This window comes from Planococcus citri, chromosome 4 (assembly GCF_950023065.1).
Source record: "Planococcus citri chromosome 4, ihPlaCitr1.1, whole genome shotgun sequence".
NCBI lineage: Eukaryota > Metazoa > Arthropoda > Insecta > Hemiptera > Pseudococcidae > Planococcus > Planococcus citri.
In genome coordinates, this window is record NC_088680.1 from 57,366,202 (window position 1) to 57,381,491 (window position 15,290).

General features: G+C 33.0%; 3 protein-coding genes across 6 annotated transcripts; 2 read left to right on the top strand and 1 right to left on the bottom strand.

Annotated features, from left to right (window-relative positions):
• The first annotated feature begins 1,573 nt into the window (after positions 1-1,573).
• Positions 1,574-8,686, top strand: LOC135844413 (epidermal retinol dehydrogenase 2-like). Of its 2 annotated transcripts, none has more exons than XM_065362617.1 (8): positions 1,574-1,894; positions 6,813-6,975; positions 7,052-7,206; positions 7,282-7,459; positions 7,549-7,678; positions 7,762-7,879; positions 7,956-8,081; positions 8,155-8,686. In XM_065362617.1, exons 1-8 carry the CDS (start codon positions 1,848-1,850, stop codon positions 8,225-8,227), a joined length of 990 nt encoding a protein of 329 aa, XP_065218689.1. In that variant the 5' UTR covers positions 1,574-1,847; the 3' UTR covers positions 8,228-8,686. The 2 variants fall into 2 exon arrangements, with proteins under 2 accessions (XP_065218689.1, XP_065218688.1); XM_065362616.1 differs by lacking the exon at positions 1,574-1,894 and adding an exon at positions 6,348-6,421.
• Positions 8,687-9,989: 1,303 nt separating this feature from the next.
• On the top strand, positions 9,990-12,723 carry LOC135844411 (recQ-mediated genome instability protein 1-like). Of its 3 annotated transcripts, XM_065362614.1 has the most exons (11): positions 9,990-10,266; positions 10,344-10,481; positions 10,564-10,788; positions 10,848-10,981; positions 11,062-11,179; positions 11,257-11,349; positions 11,422-11,559; positions 11,638-11,746; positions 11,811-12,007; positions 12,364-12,459; positions 12,527-12,723. In XM_065362614.1, the coding sequence occupies exons 1-11, from the start codon at positions 10,147-10,149 to the stop codon at positions 12,629-12,631; spliced, it is 1,473 nt and encodes a 490-aa protein (XP_065218686.1). In that variant the 5' UTR covers positions 9,990-10,146; the 3' UTR covers positions 12,632-12,723. The 3 variants fall into 3 exon arrangements, with proteins under 3 accessions (XP_065218686.1, XP_065218684.1, XP_065218685.1); XM_065362612.1 differs by having other exon boundaries at positions 11,422-11,746; XM_065362613.1 differs by having other exon boundaries at positions 11,062-11,170; positions 11,422-11,746.
• On the bottom strand, positions 12,647-14,805 carry Ak2 (Adenylate kinase 2). The gene is made up of 7 exons (XM_065362619.1): positions 14,546-14,805; positions 14,315-14,457; positions 14,125-14,242; positions 13,931-14,049; positions 13,683-13,850; positions 13,014-13,128; positions 12,647-12,920 (listed from the first exon to the last, which is right to left on the bottom strand). The coding sequence occupies exons 2-7, from the start codon at positions 14,417-14,419 to the stop codon at positions 12,805-12,807; spliced, it is 741 nt and encodes a 246-aa protein (XP_065218691.1). The 5' UTR covers positions 14,420-14,457; positions 14,546-14,805; the 3' UTR covers positions 12,647-12,804.
• Between the last annotated feature and the right edge of the window lie 485 nt (positions 14,806-15,290).

Sequence of the window (15,290 nt, forward strand, 5' to 3'; positions counted from 1 at the left end):
GAAAAAAATCACCAAAAAAAACATCTGCATCAAGATACCTAATAAAACTCGGTCGGAACTTTGGAAATTTTAGCAAAAAACAGCACGTTTTGTCAATTATTATTGGCAAAAAGTGACACATTTTCATAATTTTTAATAAAAAACGAGACAATTTTTCAATTTTTTTGGCAATTTTTGAGAAAAAAGACGAACTTTTTGGAAATTTTCTTTTCAAACATGGAAAATTTCTAGCAAAAAACGAGACTTTACGGAGAATTTTGACAAATGGCGAGACTTTTTGCCATTTTTGGCTGAACGCAAGACAATGACAATTTTAGGAAAAGGCGAAGCATTGCAGAATTTTTTGTCAAAATAGCGACACTTTTTAAGAAAAAAAGTGAGATTTTGGTCATGTATGGTAAAACATGAGGATTTTTTGAAAAAACGAAACTTTTCCGCAATTTTGGAGAATGTGAGAATTTTTTTCAATTTTTTACCAAAAAGCAGGACATTCTGGCAATTATTATTGTCAAAAGGTGATGCTTCTTAGTAAATATTTTTAAAAATAACTTTCTGTAAAAAAAAACACGAGATTTGTAGGCAGTTTTTTGGCAAGTTAGAATTTTTGTGTTTTTGTCACCAAAAAGACCATTTTTGGCAGGAAAAGATACGTTTTGCAATTGTTGGAAAAAAGCAAGACTTGTACAATTTAAATTTTTTGGAAATTATTCTGAAAAAAAAGTCAACCTTGGCAACCAAAATTTTGAAAAAGTATAATCAAAAGTTAATTTGTAATTGGTTACTCAAAAAGTAACCCAGTAGGAGGCCGGATACAAAATATTTGTTCATTTTTTGGATTTGACTCTTCAGAGTAGTTACCCCTTTCACCATTAAATTTTTTCAAAACGATCTTAGGAGAAAGATACTGAGAGAACCAGCCAGATAGTTGAATTTTTCCAATAAATTGGTATTCATATACAAAAAATATTCATTTCTTAACCTTTTTTTCTAAAAAATGATTATTCTTTCAGTATTAAACTTATCGAGGGTCCACAAATCTAATCAGATTAAATAAAAGAAATCTAATCACTGATTGATTTTTTATTCCAATTCGAAAATTAAACATATCTATGTATTTCCTTTCTTTTTCAACCAAGTTGTAATGAAAATTTTTCCCCTTTCTCCTTCTCCATCTATGGTTTCAAAAAACACTTCATTATTTTGAACTTTTAGGCTTACAGGACAAGGGCTGCAAAATATTTTGTTGATCATGGTCTTATCTCAATAATTTTTTCAGACATTTTCCCCAATCTTGGAAGAAAAAAGTAATGTAGCTCAATTAAAAACTTTGTAATTGTATATATTTTTGCTAGTAACCAATAAATTGAGCAAGTACATATGCGGGTAAAATTCAAGCCTCACTCTGCCCCTCTCCCAAAATCACTCCACGAAGTCGCGATATATTCCTCATATTACTTTATACATGTCATAGATAACATCCCCATCAAAACAAGCGCAATTCAACTGTACAATACCACCGATCGCGTCTAATTCTATACTCTTATCAGGAGAAGCGGGATGTGAGGGAAATGCACCTCGCCCAGAGACCATACGCCGCTCGCGAAGTACCTAACATTATAATTCGTTAACACATATACGATTCGTCCACAAGGTAAAGAAGTTGAACCTACACCATGTGATCGACGCTTTTCGAAATTTCATTACAATTTAATTTGATACAATTAAAGTATGACCGCTTGATGAATCGTACTTGGTTCGCGCGTTCAGTTGAATAAATTTGTGTATTTTTCAAAAAAATCTGGTGTAAATTTGTCGCGTCGTTATTTTTTTTATTCGGACGTAACAAAATGGACGCCAAAACTAAAGTGGATTACAAAACGGTTGACGAACTGAGGTAATTTTTCAATTTTATTTCCCAAATTTTATGCGAGTACATAGTTTAAATTTTAATCGAGCCGAATTATATAGAAGGTATATGTATGTATAATTTTCCATTTACGTGCAAATCGACTTGAAATATAAATTTTCTTCATTTCTTTAACAATAGTTGACATACCTACTTACTCGTATTTTTTTGAAATTCAAAACATCTTTTTCAAAAATCGTACTTATTCGAGATGAAAAATTTGAATACTTTTAAACTTTATTATACCAACCAGGGAAATATTCGATACAATTCTCAAGGCCAAGGATATGTGTGGATATAATATTTCAAAGTATTTTTTTTAAGGAGCTGAAAATATATCAAGTTAACATACCTATCTCAAAACGAACAAACACTTAACACGATCAACATTCGTATTTTTCGTGTTTCTTCTGAACAAAAAAAATCGTATATTCGTCTTAGCAGCTTATCCTACCAAGTCGATTTGTATTTTCTCATTTTCGACGTCATCGGGCTAATTTTGGTCAATTTACATTTAGAAATTGTAAAAAACCTGAATAATTTGTTTGAAAAGATGATTGACACACGACGATTAGAAGTATGTACCTAATCAAGTAAAATCATTAGTGGGTAAATATTGCAATTGTGATGAAAACGTACCAATACTAGACCACGTTATTTCAAAACCAACATTATATAAGTTGAATTAGATATTTTTAGAACGGGTTCTCTGTATTGGAGAAGAAAACCACGTGCGTTAGAAACACTATGAAAAAAAATGTGTATTACAAACAACATGCACTATAATCAGCTGAACATTTCAAAATAATATCTACATCTGTGTAATTAGGATCCTCGATAAGATCTACATATGTATATCTATAACTTGAGCGATATTTACAAACACAGCACACTTGATTAATGAACTTTAACGCGACTACTTGAGCATAAAAACATGATCATAATATTACTGCATTGTATACTATGCAGTCCATGATGAAAATTAAACTACAATTTCAAGCGAATAGAAAAAATGTGTAGAAAAATTTAAAGCAAGTAATTAATAGATACAGGAACTAGATTAAGTAGATAATCGGTAGGTTTTCAAAATTTCAAATCACGAAAATACCGATTAAGTTCCTCATTCGAATCGCACCAACCAATTATCTCCTCTACCAGCTCCCTTCCTCGTAATTTTTTAGTCTCATGTACCTATTTTTGCCTGTTACCAAAGAGTTGGAAAGAGGAGGGAAGATGCAATCAACCTGATCCCTGAGAGATTTGTCAGAGTACAGATATTATTTACCCAGTGGAAAAATTACGATTTCATCTTTGACACCTACTGTGAATTTGCATAAGAAAGATATCGTTGAAAAGTGAAAAATGTTTTGAAATACTTTTATAAAGGTATTTGCCAGCAGCGATAATAACACGATAAGAGATTTATCCATTTACAGAAAATTTCTTCGTTGAATTATGATAATCAAATACTTTGAATGAAAAGAATTCCAAAATAACTTGTAAAAAAGTTATTATTACTAATCATTAAAAAATTCTACATAATTAAGTAAGTACCTATGTATTTGAAACGACAACACTGTAAAACTAGAAAATGGCGTTTGCCAGATTCCAGGGGTTTACCTACTAACCTGCTGAACAACGTTGGCAATGTACATATTTGAGAAAATAAAAAAATTTAGACCACAAGAAAAATACCAGCTGACCTTGAATTTTGATACCATCAGTTTTTTTTTTTTCTAGGAATAGCTTGAATCTGGATGTACTATTTAGTATTTAACTAGACAAAATTGTTCAAAATAATCACACTCGTTCAGTTGAGAAGTTGGTTCTGCATATGAAATTATGAATAGATCCTTACATTCAAAATTCTCTCCGATAAACAATGGGGCCATTTGGGAAATGTTTTGTACTTTTTTCCTCCTTAGCTCAATAATCATATCAAAATTGAAGAGGCTAAAAATAATTTTTTTTAACTGAAATGGCGACGCCAAAATTTTGGCAGCTGAAATCACCTGGTCCATTTTTCATCAATAATGTTTGGAGGATAGTTCATGAAGTTCTCCCAGAAAGTTTTCAGGGTGATAACTCAATTTTTAGCCAATTTATGAAATTTCGGTCAAATTGATTAAAATTTCTAGCGAATAACAAGTTGCGTATTGCAGCCCATGTAAAGATATACCTGAAACTGGGAAAATATTTTGGAACTCAATGGTGCTAATTTTTTGGTCATTATAGCCAATTTTAAAAAATTAAGGAAAATAATCAAAAAATGTCAAATTTTTCTAGGTTTTTTGAAATTGGCAGTATTGATGAAAAAATCGATACCACTGCATTCCAAAACATTTCCCCAGTTTCAGAAATGATATCTTTCGATGTTTTGCCTTAATTAATGCGAAATATTTGAGAAGAAATAGTTTTCAAAATTCTTTCAATCAGTAGAACCCTCAGAAAGTGGTCTTAGATTTGAGACATTTTTCCCAAAATGGGTTCTTTTTTATTGAATCTTAACCTAAAATTAAATTAAAAAATAATCGCATTCCATTTCATTACCTACTGCCCAACATTTTAAAAGAAATGTCTTAAAAAATAAATTCAAGGTAATGTGCCTCATCCCGATCTTCCTTCCATATAACTGATGTTTTACAAGCCCCAAAATGCATCCATCAACAAAAAAAAGTACCAATTTAAAAATGATAATTTTAGACTCAGAATAGGTAGAGGTACATAGATACAGTAGCCTAGATAGATACTCATCATTCTTAGACTGCTGCTAATTTAGTCTGCAAACAAAAATTTCAAACCTAATAAGAAAATACAATTGAAGAGAATGACTAAAATAATTCTACAGAACGGGTATAGTAATCTTTATCACGAATTTTAAATGCGAAAAAACTTATATCATGCACCCTCTCCGGACATTGAAAATTTATTATTCATGAACAATAATCAAACTCTCGTTAGTCATTTCATTTCCCTCTCGTTATATGCATCACTGGCTGTAACAATACGAACATAATTTCCCATTGAACAGGCACAGTATAGTCAAATTTATCCATTTCCATGGCGTTGCACTTGATAGCGTGACAAATGTCATTCAATGTCCTCGTCTAAATACTTCAAATTATTAATTAGTCGGTACTATGGAGTGCGAAGTTCAACTCTAACAATCCGTTTCATTGGAAAATGAATAAATGACAGTTGGAAGTCTATACCACCAACGGAGACCCTTCAGATTCAGTTTGAGCAAAAAATTTAACGTTTCCGCCGTCGAAATTCTTCAAAAATTGCCTAAAGTTAGTGCAACGAAGCACATTGTTCAATGTTCAATTGAGGGTCTTGGTGGAATAAGGGCGTTCGGCGCCTAAAGCCCTTTTTCCGCAAATGGTCTTAAAATAATCTCCGAAGTCTTGTGAACCTACCCACCAACTTTCAGTTCACAAAACGCTTCCTTCGTAGAGCTACAGGTTTTTAAAGATGACAGGGTCGCGTTTTTGCATGCATTACTAGGTACCACATATCCGGGTTTCTCCATTTCTTCACAAAAATACGCAATTTCAGATTGAAAATCATTGAATTTTAAAAATTTTAGTGAATGACGACGACAACGATGGTGATTAGAGATATTGTGTCTTTATATTGTGCTATTTTGTATCATTATCACGATTTTGACTATGAAACTTCTCCAGTTTTGTAAAATTCATTTTTTAAAAACTTTCATAGCTCTACATTCGGTGTTTTTCATTCATAAAGTCGATAATCACTCTTTTCAGCAATCAGCATCTCAGAAATCATCACTTTAAGATGATTAAAATCGTGTTAAATTTTCTAGAAAGTGCATTTATGGAATAAGGGCGTTAAAAACAGTTTTGAAAATTGCTTTTTTGAAAGGGTTAATGTAACCGAGTGCCAAAGTTGAGTAAGGAGAATGAAAGGTAACACTTCGATCTTTAAAAAAACGTAACCGCGAAGCTCTAAGTTAAGTATTGCCTAAGGCACATAGGTTTAAAAACTTCAATCGCGTTTTTCTCAAATCATCATTTTTTTCTAACGCCCATATTCCACCAAGACCCTCAATTTGATAAATTCTAATTTCTAACCTAACAACCTATTTCATTGAAAAATCAATAATCATTAATCAAGCACCAGTTGAAGAAGTTCATAGGAATACAGACTACTGAATTCTCAAGTCAAGTTCCTAAATTCAGTTTTCAATTGAAAAAATTTTCAGCTTTAAAAAAAATGAAAATTGGGAAAAAAATTTCTTCAACTTTCACTTTCCTGATAACAAACGCCATCTGCATTAGAACACGTGCAATTGAAAATGTAAACAAGAAACAAAAACATCGGACATTCACACCTGTTTCTTATCGCCATTCGAGTACTCAAAAAATTATTCACCAGTTGGATTTTTATGTTCTTCGTTTTCACTTTTCATACATTTACGATTACGATACGAATGAAGACTGAAGTATTTTCATCGTCCACGTCCAGGCAATATCTGCATAGTGCATTTGAGTAACTTTCATTTTCACATCTTCTCTAGGTACCTGTTCGGTTTTCAAATCGTCTCATTCTCGATCAAAACTCGTATCGATGTATCCCACGACCAACCAACTTGATGGTGGGAATGTTACGATACGCGGTTCAACTTATAAATTATGTAACTACTATGGTTCATTTGCAGTTACATAATCATATACCTGATGGCATAGTAGTTGCAGCAAACATACTACTAATTTACCTACGTTAGTTTCTTCACATTGCAATTTTCATGTGCTGATTCACCTTTCGCAGACTTTTCTTTCACGTGTACCTATTTCAATTTGATTAATCGATGTATTCTTGTTTAAATGGAATTTTCTTCGAGTAATAAACTTCGATTGTAACGTAATTTTTCGTGTTATAGTTACGTATCAAAACCGACTATGGATTCCAAGCTGTATTCCGGCTTTTTGCTTGCCATTGAAATTATCATATTGGTCGTCAGAATATTCATTACAATCTTCGAAAGCATCTACAGATTATGTGTACCTGATGAAGAAAAACCAGTCAATAATGAAATAGTATTGGTGAGTAAACGTAATCCAAAATATTTCAATTTTTTCAACAATTCGATAGTAAAATTACAATGAATATTCGCTTCAGATTACTGGTACTGGTCATGGTATGGGCAGAGAGTTAGCTCTTCAGTATGCTGAACTTGGTGCTACTGTCGTATGCGTCGATATAAATAAAGAAAGTAACGACGAAACTGTAAAATTGGTCAATGATATAGGCAAGAAAAAAGCTCACAGTTATCAGTAAGTAATTCGATTTGGTTCTTCGGATAATATTCAACTTATTTTTACTTTCAACTTGCGGTCGTCGTGTTACAGGTGCGATGTTTCGAACGAACAACAGGTCAAAGTACTCGTTGATAAAGTTAAACAGGAAGTCGGCGTTGTATCTATTTTAGTCAATAATGCAGGAATCATGCCTTGCCACCGATTTTTCACATACACCGAAGCCGAAATACAGAAACTCTTCGGTATCAATGTGTTTGCTCACATTTGGGTAAGTTGATGTATCAATAAGATATGTATAATTTTATTCTGCACATCTGAGCATCGTATTAATAATTTATTATTCGTCTGTGTGTTCAGCTACTTCAAAATATTTTACCAGATATGATTGAAAAGAATCACGGACACATTATTACATTATCTTCGATGGCTGGTGTAATCGGTGTTGAGAATTTGGCTCCTTATTGTGCTACGAAATTCGCTGTCAGAGGTGAGCTAAATGCATGGTGATAATTGGAGGTCGTCTCGTGACACTATATTATATAGGCATTTCACCGTTTAAATTAATTTCAGGAATGATCGAATCGTTACACGAAGAAATTAGAACGAGAACGAAAGGAACGAATATTAAATTCACTCTCATTTACCCTTACATGGTTGATACTGGATTATGTCAGAAGCCCGTGATCAGGTAATTTATCGGCGATTTACTCACCGACACGATGAAATACGATGATCACACCGATTGATCGATGTTTTCTTGGCAGATTCCCATCAATTTTGAGTATGGTTAAACCGAAAGAGGCTGCTCGTCAAATTATACAAGCTTCGCGACGTAACATATTGGAACATTCGATACCAAGCACTCTACTCGGAACTAATAATTTCTTCAGGTAAGCCTTTCGGTTAGATAATTTTTAAAAGAAATAAATGTATCAGAAATTGATTTACGACTTTTGTTCACAGACTTCTACCGCATAAAGCTGGACTCCTTTTGAAAGATTTCTTAGGATCTACGTTGGATGAACATGACAAATAAAAGTGAACTACCTACCAAATGGAACACTCCGTCTCGTGCTGTCAATTATATAATCTCAGAAGTGATTACGAATTAATTTTGAATGGAAAAGCATTTATAAATTCCTTAATTACCTATTGCTTTTTATTGTTTTTTTTTTTAAATAGCCTAAATGGAAAAACTTTGTGATAAATAAATTTATCAATCAAGTTACGATAATTTTATACATTTTTATACGTAATCTACATTTAATACCTACGTTTGATTGGTTTACGTTGTAATATGGTTATAAAAGTACATGAAAGTTTTCTCGTTGAAGCTGTGAATTTCATAACCAATCTTTTATGTATATTAACATATTTATTATTTTAAACTAGTCAGTAATGTTATTTATTGTTACCTATTTTTAAAGTATGATTTGGGTGTGCATTTAATTTTTAAGTCACTTGAAACAAAATTGAAATAAGATCCTTCTTGAATTTTGTTGTACCTATCTACATTTTTAAAAATTACGGTGAACTGTAGCTATGTCCTGATTCGTGTTCAGTGTAATCGTAATTTTTCTCTTACAGTAAAACAAGAGATAAATTTACATTATCTCAGGGACACGTGCCTCTACCTACTTACTTCATTTAATGGGATTTTTTTCAAACAAACTTGATTAAGGGCCCGAAAATGGAAATTAGTGTGTGTAAGTTGGTTTTTAATTTGCAAAAAAATTACATTTGTTGTAACATCGGATGTCGTTAAATATCTCGAGCGGAAATACTGGAGTAGTAAAAAAACGAGTACGGAAATTGGAATAGCTTGAATCATATAATCATTTTAAACCATCAAAACGAAATGTTATGCAATGTGCATTTTTAGTGCATACATTCATCGTGATTTATGCTGGATTATGTTCAATTTTCACTCCACTCCGGTAACAAGGTAGAATTCAAACACAGTTCGTCAACTGTGAATTCAGTTCAGCAGGAGCTTAGGAGAAAACCTGAGCAGTTTTCATTGCACAATCTATGTAAAGCTACAGTAAGTAAAGTACCTTATCTCAGAATTTGTAGGGTTGTACTCACATGTTAGGTAGCTGTTGTTGTATGTTGAATAAACATCTTGGATGTTGGATGGAACAGAAACGTGAGGTTCATTCATCAATCATCATTGAGGACAGTCTTCTCAAATCGTAAATCCCATAATGATGAGAAATTATACCGGAATAAATGGTACGGAAGGCTGAAAAGCTCATAGCTGAGAGTTTTAAAGAATTATCACGAATCAATCAACGTAGACGTACGCACCGGAATGAAACACAGAACACACTTTTTGAACACCCGGTGAAAGAAAAAGGGACAGGAAAAGCATAAACAACGGTTTACGAAATCCGAATTCGTAATTATTTCATAATGAATAAACAGTAAATTTGAAAACGATTCATAAATAATTTCCATACTTTTGAAAAAATTCATTTTTTTATCAATTTTTTTCAGCCAATCACACGTGTTTACATCCCGCCATTTAGAATTTGGTAACACTGTGTATCAAAAAATAATCTTTGGGATGCTGCGCCGCATTTTTTTTCTTATTTATTATTATTTGATACTCCTTTACCCTTCATTTGTTCACTTGATTATCTTGTACATGAGTTGTACATATTATTCAATTTCAACCACGAAATTTTCAAAAAATTCACCTTGCTTTGATCAAGTTTTCAATTCCACTTTCGTGCAGCACTTGTTTGTCTTGAGAAAATGGTAACATTTGTTATTCAAAACAAACAAAAAACAAAACAAGTTGCGGTTACTGATAACCACAATCAGAATGTGCGCCAAGAAATGAAAAATTGTTCAGCGTTAATTATTATAAAAAATCATTAAAATGGTGTGTAAAAATTGAGCCAACTATGCTCTATCCCTTTACCAACAATACTATTTTTCCAACTCACAATGGCAGAAAATCAGATTCGCGACGTTGTTCGTTTCTTAAACTCCAGACACATCAAAATCAGCGAACAAAACGAATGGCTCGTGGAATGCTACGAGTATTTTAAATCCAATAATCCGCAGGTTTGTGTATTAAAATAACTAATTAAACGGATGCAGGAAGTTATGATGTTGATTATTTGATCGATGAATTTTTCCAGAGTAATCGCGTAGAAACGCAGGAGTTCGTTTACGATCAATGGAAACTTGCAGATCTCCGTGATATAGCTGAGGGTTCCTTACAACCAAATATTGCAAATATTCCTGCAACGTCCATCAATGAGAAAATTATATTACAGGTGAGGCATAGAAGCAACTTTTTATTACTGCCATGGGTCATTCTCATTATTCTTTATTAATGATTGAAAATTTTGTATTCAGGTCGACAGTGTTCTGGATGTAGCGGAGTCGTGTTATTCACAACTGCTGAAAATTAGAAACGTTAATACGTCGAACGTGGAAGCTACTGAAACTAAACCTCAAGATTGGGAACCAAAGAAAAAAAGAATGTTGAAATTAACTTGTACCGATGGTGTTCAAACAATTTATGGAATGGAATATAAACTCATACCTTCGCTTAAAGAACCCTTTTACCCAGGCTTCAAAGTAAGATGTTTCGGAAAAAGCAAAATCTCACAGTTTCATTAAATGTTAATTGTTTTTAGATACTAGTCATTGGTCCGGTTGAATGTAGACGCGGAACACTATTACTGGGACCTCAAAATATTCAATGTTTGGGAGGTGAAGTGGATTCGATTATGGTTGAGAACCATTTGGAAAACATACTCGCTAGAAAATTGTTGGTGTTTTTCTGAATTTATGTTAAAAACATTTTCAGTTTATTCATTTTCTTCTAATTTTCGTGTTATTATGTATTAGGAATGTACCCGAAAATCCTAATCCATTTAATCCAACCCAACCACCAGACAATATGGCAAATATGAATGGTAATAATCACGTAGACGACGATAATGGAGCTCAATCGACGGTACAAATGGTTCAGTATTACAATATTTTTTGTTATGAGAAATTGAACTCTTCATCTCAAATAATTTCGTACACGAATACTTCCAGAACAATAGATCTGATGATGTGGACGAATTTTCGGACAACAATGAAGATATTTTTTTAGCCGAACATCTGACTCAAATGGAAAATCTTCTCCGGGTAAAAATTCATGAGTGATAAATTCACATTATTCAGCTTTCTGAAAAATTCTAAAACGAACAAAGTTTTCAGATGGGAACATTACCAACCACCAACTCTGCTCCTTCAGCATCGAGTGATTCAAATCGCGGATCATCTACATCACGTCAGACAAATTCATTTCCATTAAGCACCAGCGGTTTTCAACCCTTTTCGTCACGTGAGCCCGATGTATCGCCATCTACTTCGCATGGTAAAAAAGTTGGGATAGCTCATCCAATTATTTCAACTAATAATTTTTCTTCCAAGAGAACGGCGCCTTCTCCCATTCAGTCTGATATCAAACTGCCTAGAGTCATTGCTAATGAAGTACAGGAAAATAGACCTAGGCAATTTCAAACATTCAATGAAAATATTGGTGAGATAGTAGTTTACAAAATCATTAAATTTCACGCGGAATCCGCTGATGAAAATTTTTCTAGGTTCGTCTTCTTCGGCATCAGTCAACTTGAAAATCAAAGATTTAAAACGACTTGTGAACTCCGATTGTGGTATTCGTAAATGTAACGCTTCATTTTTACGCATTACTTCGAAACCAAAAATCCGAGAGGAAGTATGGCACTTATCTGGAGAAATTAAGGATGAAACTGGAGAGTTAGATGTGGCATTTTCAGATCCCGTACGTTTATTATTCGTAAATTAATTGATAGAAATTAATCTTATTGCTTTTCGTGGTTTTTTTGCACGATACGTTATTGAATTTCGAAATTTTTCTCAATTGTCGAGTCAGTAGTCAACTCGTTCGTTTTTAATTTATGTTTTATCACAAAGATGAGAGAGTTCGTATTAAGTTCAGGGTCAATATCTCGGCTACAGCAGCATTATTAATGCAACAATATTAGGCGGAATATCAGTCACGTGACCTTACAAGGTCGCTTTCTCGCTTTAAACCAGTCGTATCGTGATCAGCTTAAGTTCTTGAATAGCTATGCTATACATACGCTTGATTGTTATGTACGTATTTATGTATTTCAGTTGTTGGAAAAATTGTTTGAATTTTCTGCTGTTGAAATTTTATCGCAAAAAGAAAGAATGAAATCCAACCCCGATATTAAAGAAAGGATCGATGGTGTTAGTACACAATATTAATGTACCTCAATCTTAATTCTCAAAATAATTCGAACTATTTTCTTTTCAGATTTTAAGGCGTGGTGTTCAGAGACTTACATCGCTCAAGGGACAATTCCATATAGAATTTTCCAACAGCTTTCGTCTCCCCACAGTTACGAACGTTATAGAATAAAATATCAATCCGACGTACAAATAATATCGTTGGTTTTATTTAATGTTATTTTTTTAAGTACAAATAAAAATCATTTTCCCATTTTATATAAATTTGTATGCCATATCCAAAACAAAACACGAACTAATTTCGTAGGAAGAGTAGTCAAAACTGATTAATTTTGTACAAATTGATTACACAAACGCGACACGATCTTTCTGGCGATATAAAATACAATCGGTGAAAATTTTATTTATCATGCCGAACACTTGTTCTGGCGGTTTAGCCGCATCTATACTGTAATGAATCCCTGGAAAAAATCATTCAAAGGGGTAAATATGAATAAAATAATGGTAAGAGAGTATTTTGAAAATGATTTTTTTTCAATGATATCGAAACGTACCTTTTTTGGAATAATAGTCGATAAGAGGAGTGGTTTGTTCGTGATAGGTTTGCAATCGTTTTTTCAACGTTTCAGCATTATCATCAGATCTTTTAATTAAAGGTTCTCCCGTGATCTGCAACGAAAATCACATCAAAAGTCAATAATCAAAAAAACAACTATGTATTAGCTTTTTATCGGTCAATTTGAATTGATAAAAAGGTAACATATATTTTAGTATGCAAATTGAAATGAAAATTTGTCGAAATTCGATTAGGTTAATAAATTCAAAATTACAGATAAGAAATTGGTATTTTTTTTTCAAGAAAAAAATTTCAAAAAAATTAGTTCGAATTGTAGGTAGCAAGACTTCTTTTTCTCAGTCATAGTCTTACGAATTAAATTCGAACGTAATTTTCCAAAAATTCATAAACCAAGAATTCGCCGAATTCACTCGTAATCATTTCCTATCAATAATAGTTGAGAAAATCTACATCGTATCGTAGGAAAGCTACATCGATATAGTGAATGACGTTCTCAATCAAGTGCACAGGTCACGATGTCGCAGAATTATTACGATGAAGGGTTATTGATAACAATGATGACTAAACTTAATTGCAATTGATCAGTGTACCGTTACATCAGCGTATCACTAAAGGAACTCAAATTCCGAATCAACTTTCAACTTACATCGTCTTTCATATAATTTTTTGGCGGATTGAATTCTTCGTGATATGAGCGTCCACTTTTAGGATGTATTAATCTACCAGTGATCCGTCTAACCAGCAAACTATCATCAATTTGGAATTCCACCACAGCGTCCAGCTCAGTCTTACGTTTTTCTAATAACTGGTCCAACTGTACATGAAAGTAAACAGGTTAATAAGTTGAACGAATAGGTACTTCTTTACGAGCCAGTAATTTAAACATTGAATTACTTTTTGTGCTTGAGTTACATTACGCGGAAAACCATCCAATATGAATCCAGCTTGACATTCAGGCCGGTCTAAGTTATTGTTGATCAAATTAACGACATGATCGTCACTGACAAGTTTACCTAAACGTATAAAACAAGTCGATAAGTTACAGGTAATGGAAAAGGGACGAATGTATTCAAATTAACATCATATACCAGCATCCATAACTTTCTTCAAATCTTGTCCTAAAGCTGACCCGGAAGATACTTCATTTCGCAACATATCACCAGTGGATAAATGACATAACGAGAATTTTGCCACGAATTTGGGAGCCTAGAGAGATGCCATGATAGAATATTTCACATGTTAAGTACTACGAGAAGATGTATGAAGAATATGACATACCTGAGTTCCTTTTCCACATCCAGGCGGTCCTAATAAAATAGTATTTACTCCAGCACCCGCAGGAATATCCTGCTCTTTCGGTAGAGTCGCCGCGAACGGAGGCATTACGAATAAACAATTAAATATTTACAAACAAATAAACGCTAAAACATAAGATCTGACTTAATAACCATGAATATACAACATCTTATAATAATTATTAATAAAAAATAATACTAATAAACAGCTTACAATGACCGCCAACTAATCAGCCAAATACTCCGTACTGACTGACACTTGTTCCGTTATCAACCATAAAGCGTAGAAAAATGTTCGCTTTTTACGAATGTTAATTTCCCTGCTCTCATTTTTGCATTCAGAAAAAACCACGGATTTTGTTTCGTGACTCATTTTGATGAAAATTATCGAAAGTTTAAAAATAGATCGACCGTATTTTTAAATTAGAGTAATTGGAGTTTAATATGGCTTCGTATCTCGTTTGATTCGTATTCAACGTTTGCAGATAGAGAAAAAGTAACATAATTCGCATCACTGTATCTGCCTACGTAATCATCAACTTTGATTGAAGGTTGATTGCTCAGCTGTATTTACGGTGGCATAATTTTGTGTTGAAGGCAATAAATTTTAAAACATTTTAAATCATTGTACGACTTACATCGTCGGTCAATTATACAGAATTTATTCCAGAAAATAGCTTTGCCAACAACCAACGAAATATAATGTACATTGAAAATGTTCTATAAATATGTAGTTGAGATCATGTACTTACCTACTTACCTATTGGATCCAATTGAATTATCAAATGGAAAAATGCATCCTCAGCAAATTAGCTTCAGCATAGAGGGGAAGGAGAGAACATTCACTTCAGTTTATTACATTAAAACAATAAAATATGGAGGAAAATGTAGAAATATGTACTTATTCGTTTGGTTGAGTTGAAAGTGTTTTCTCTGCAAGAGATCAACTGCTCAAGTTT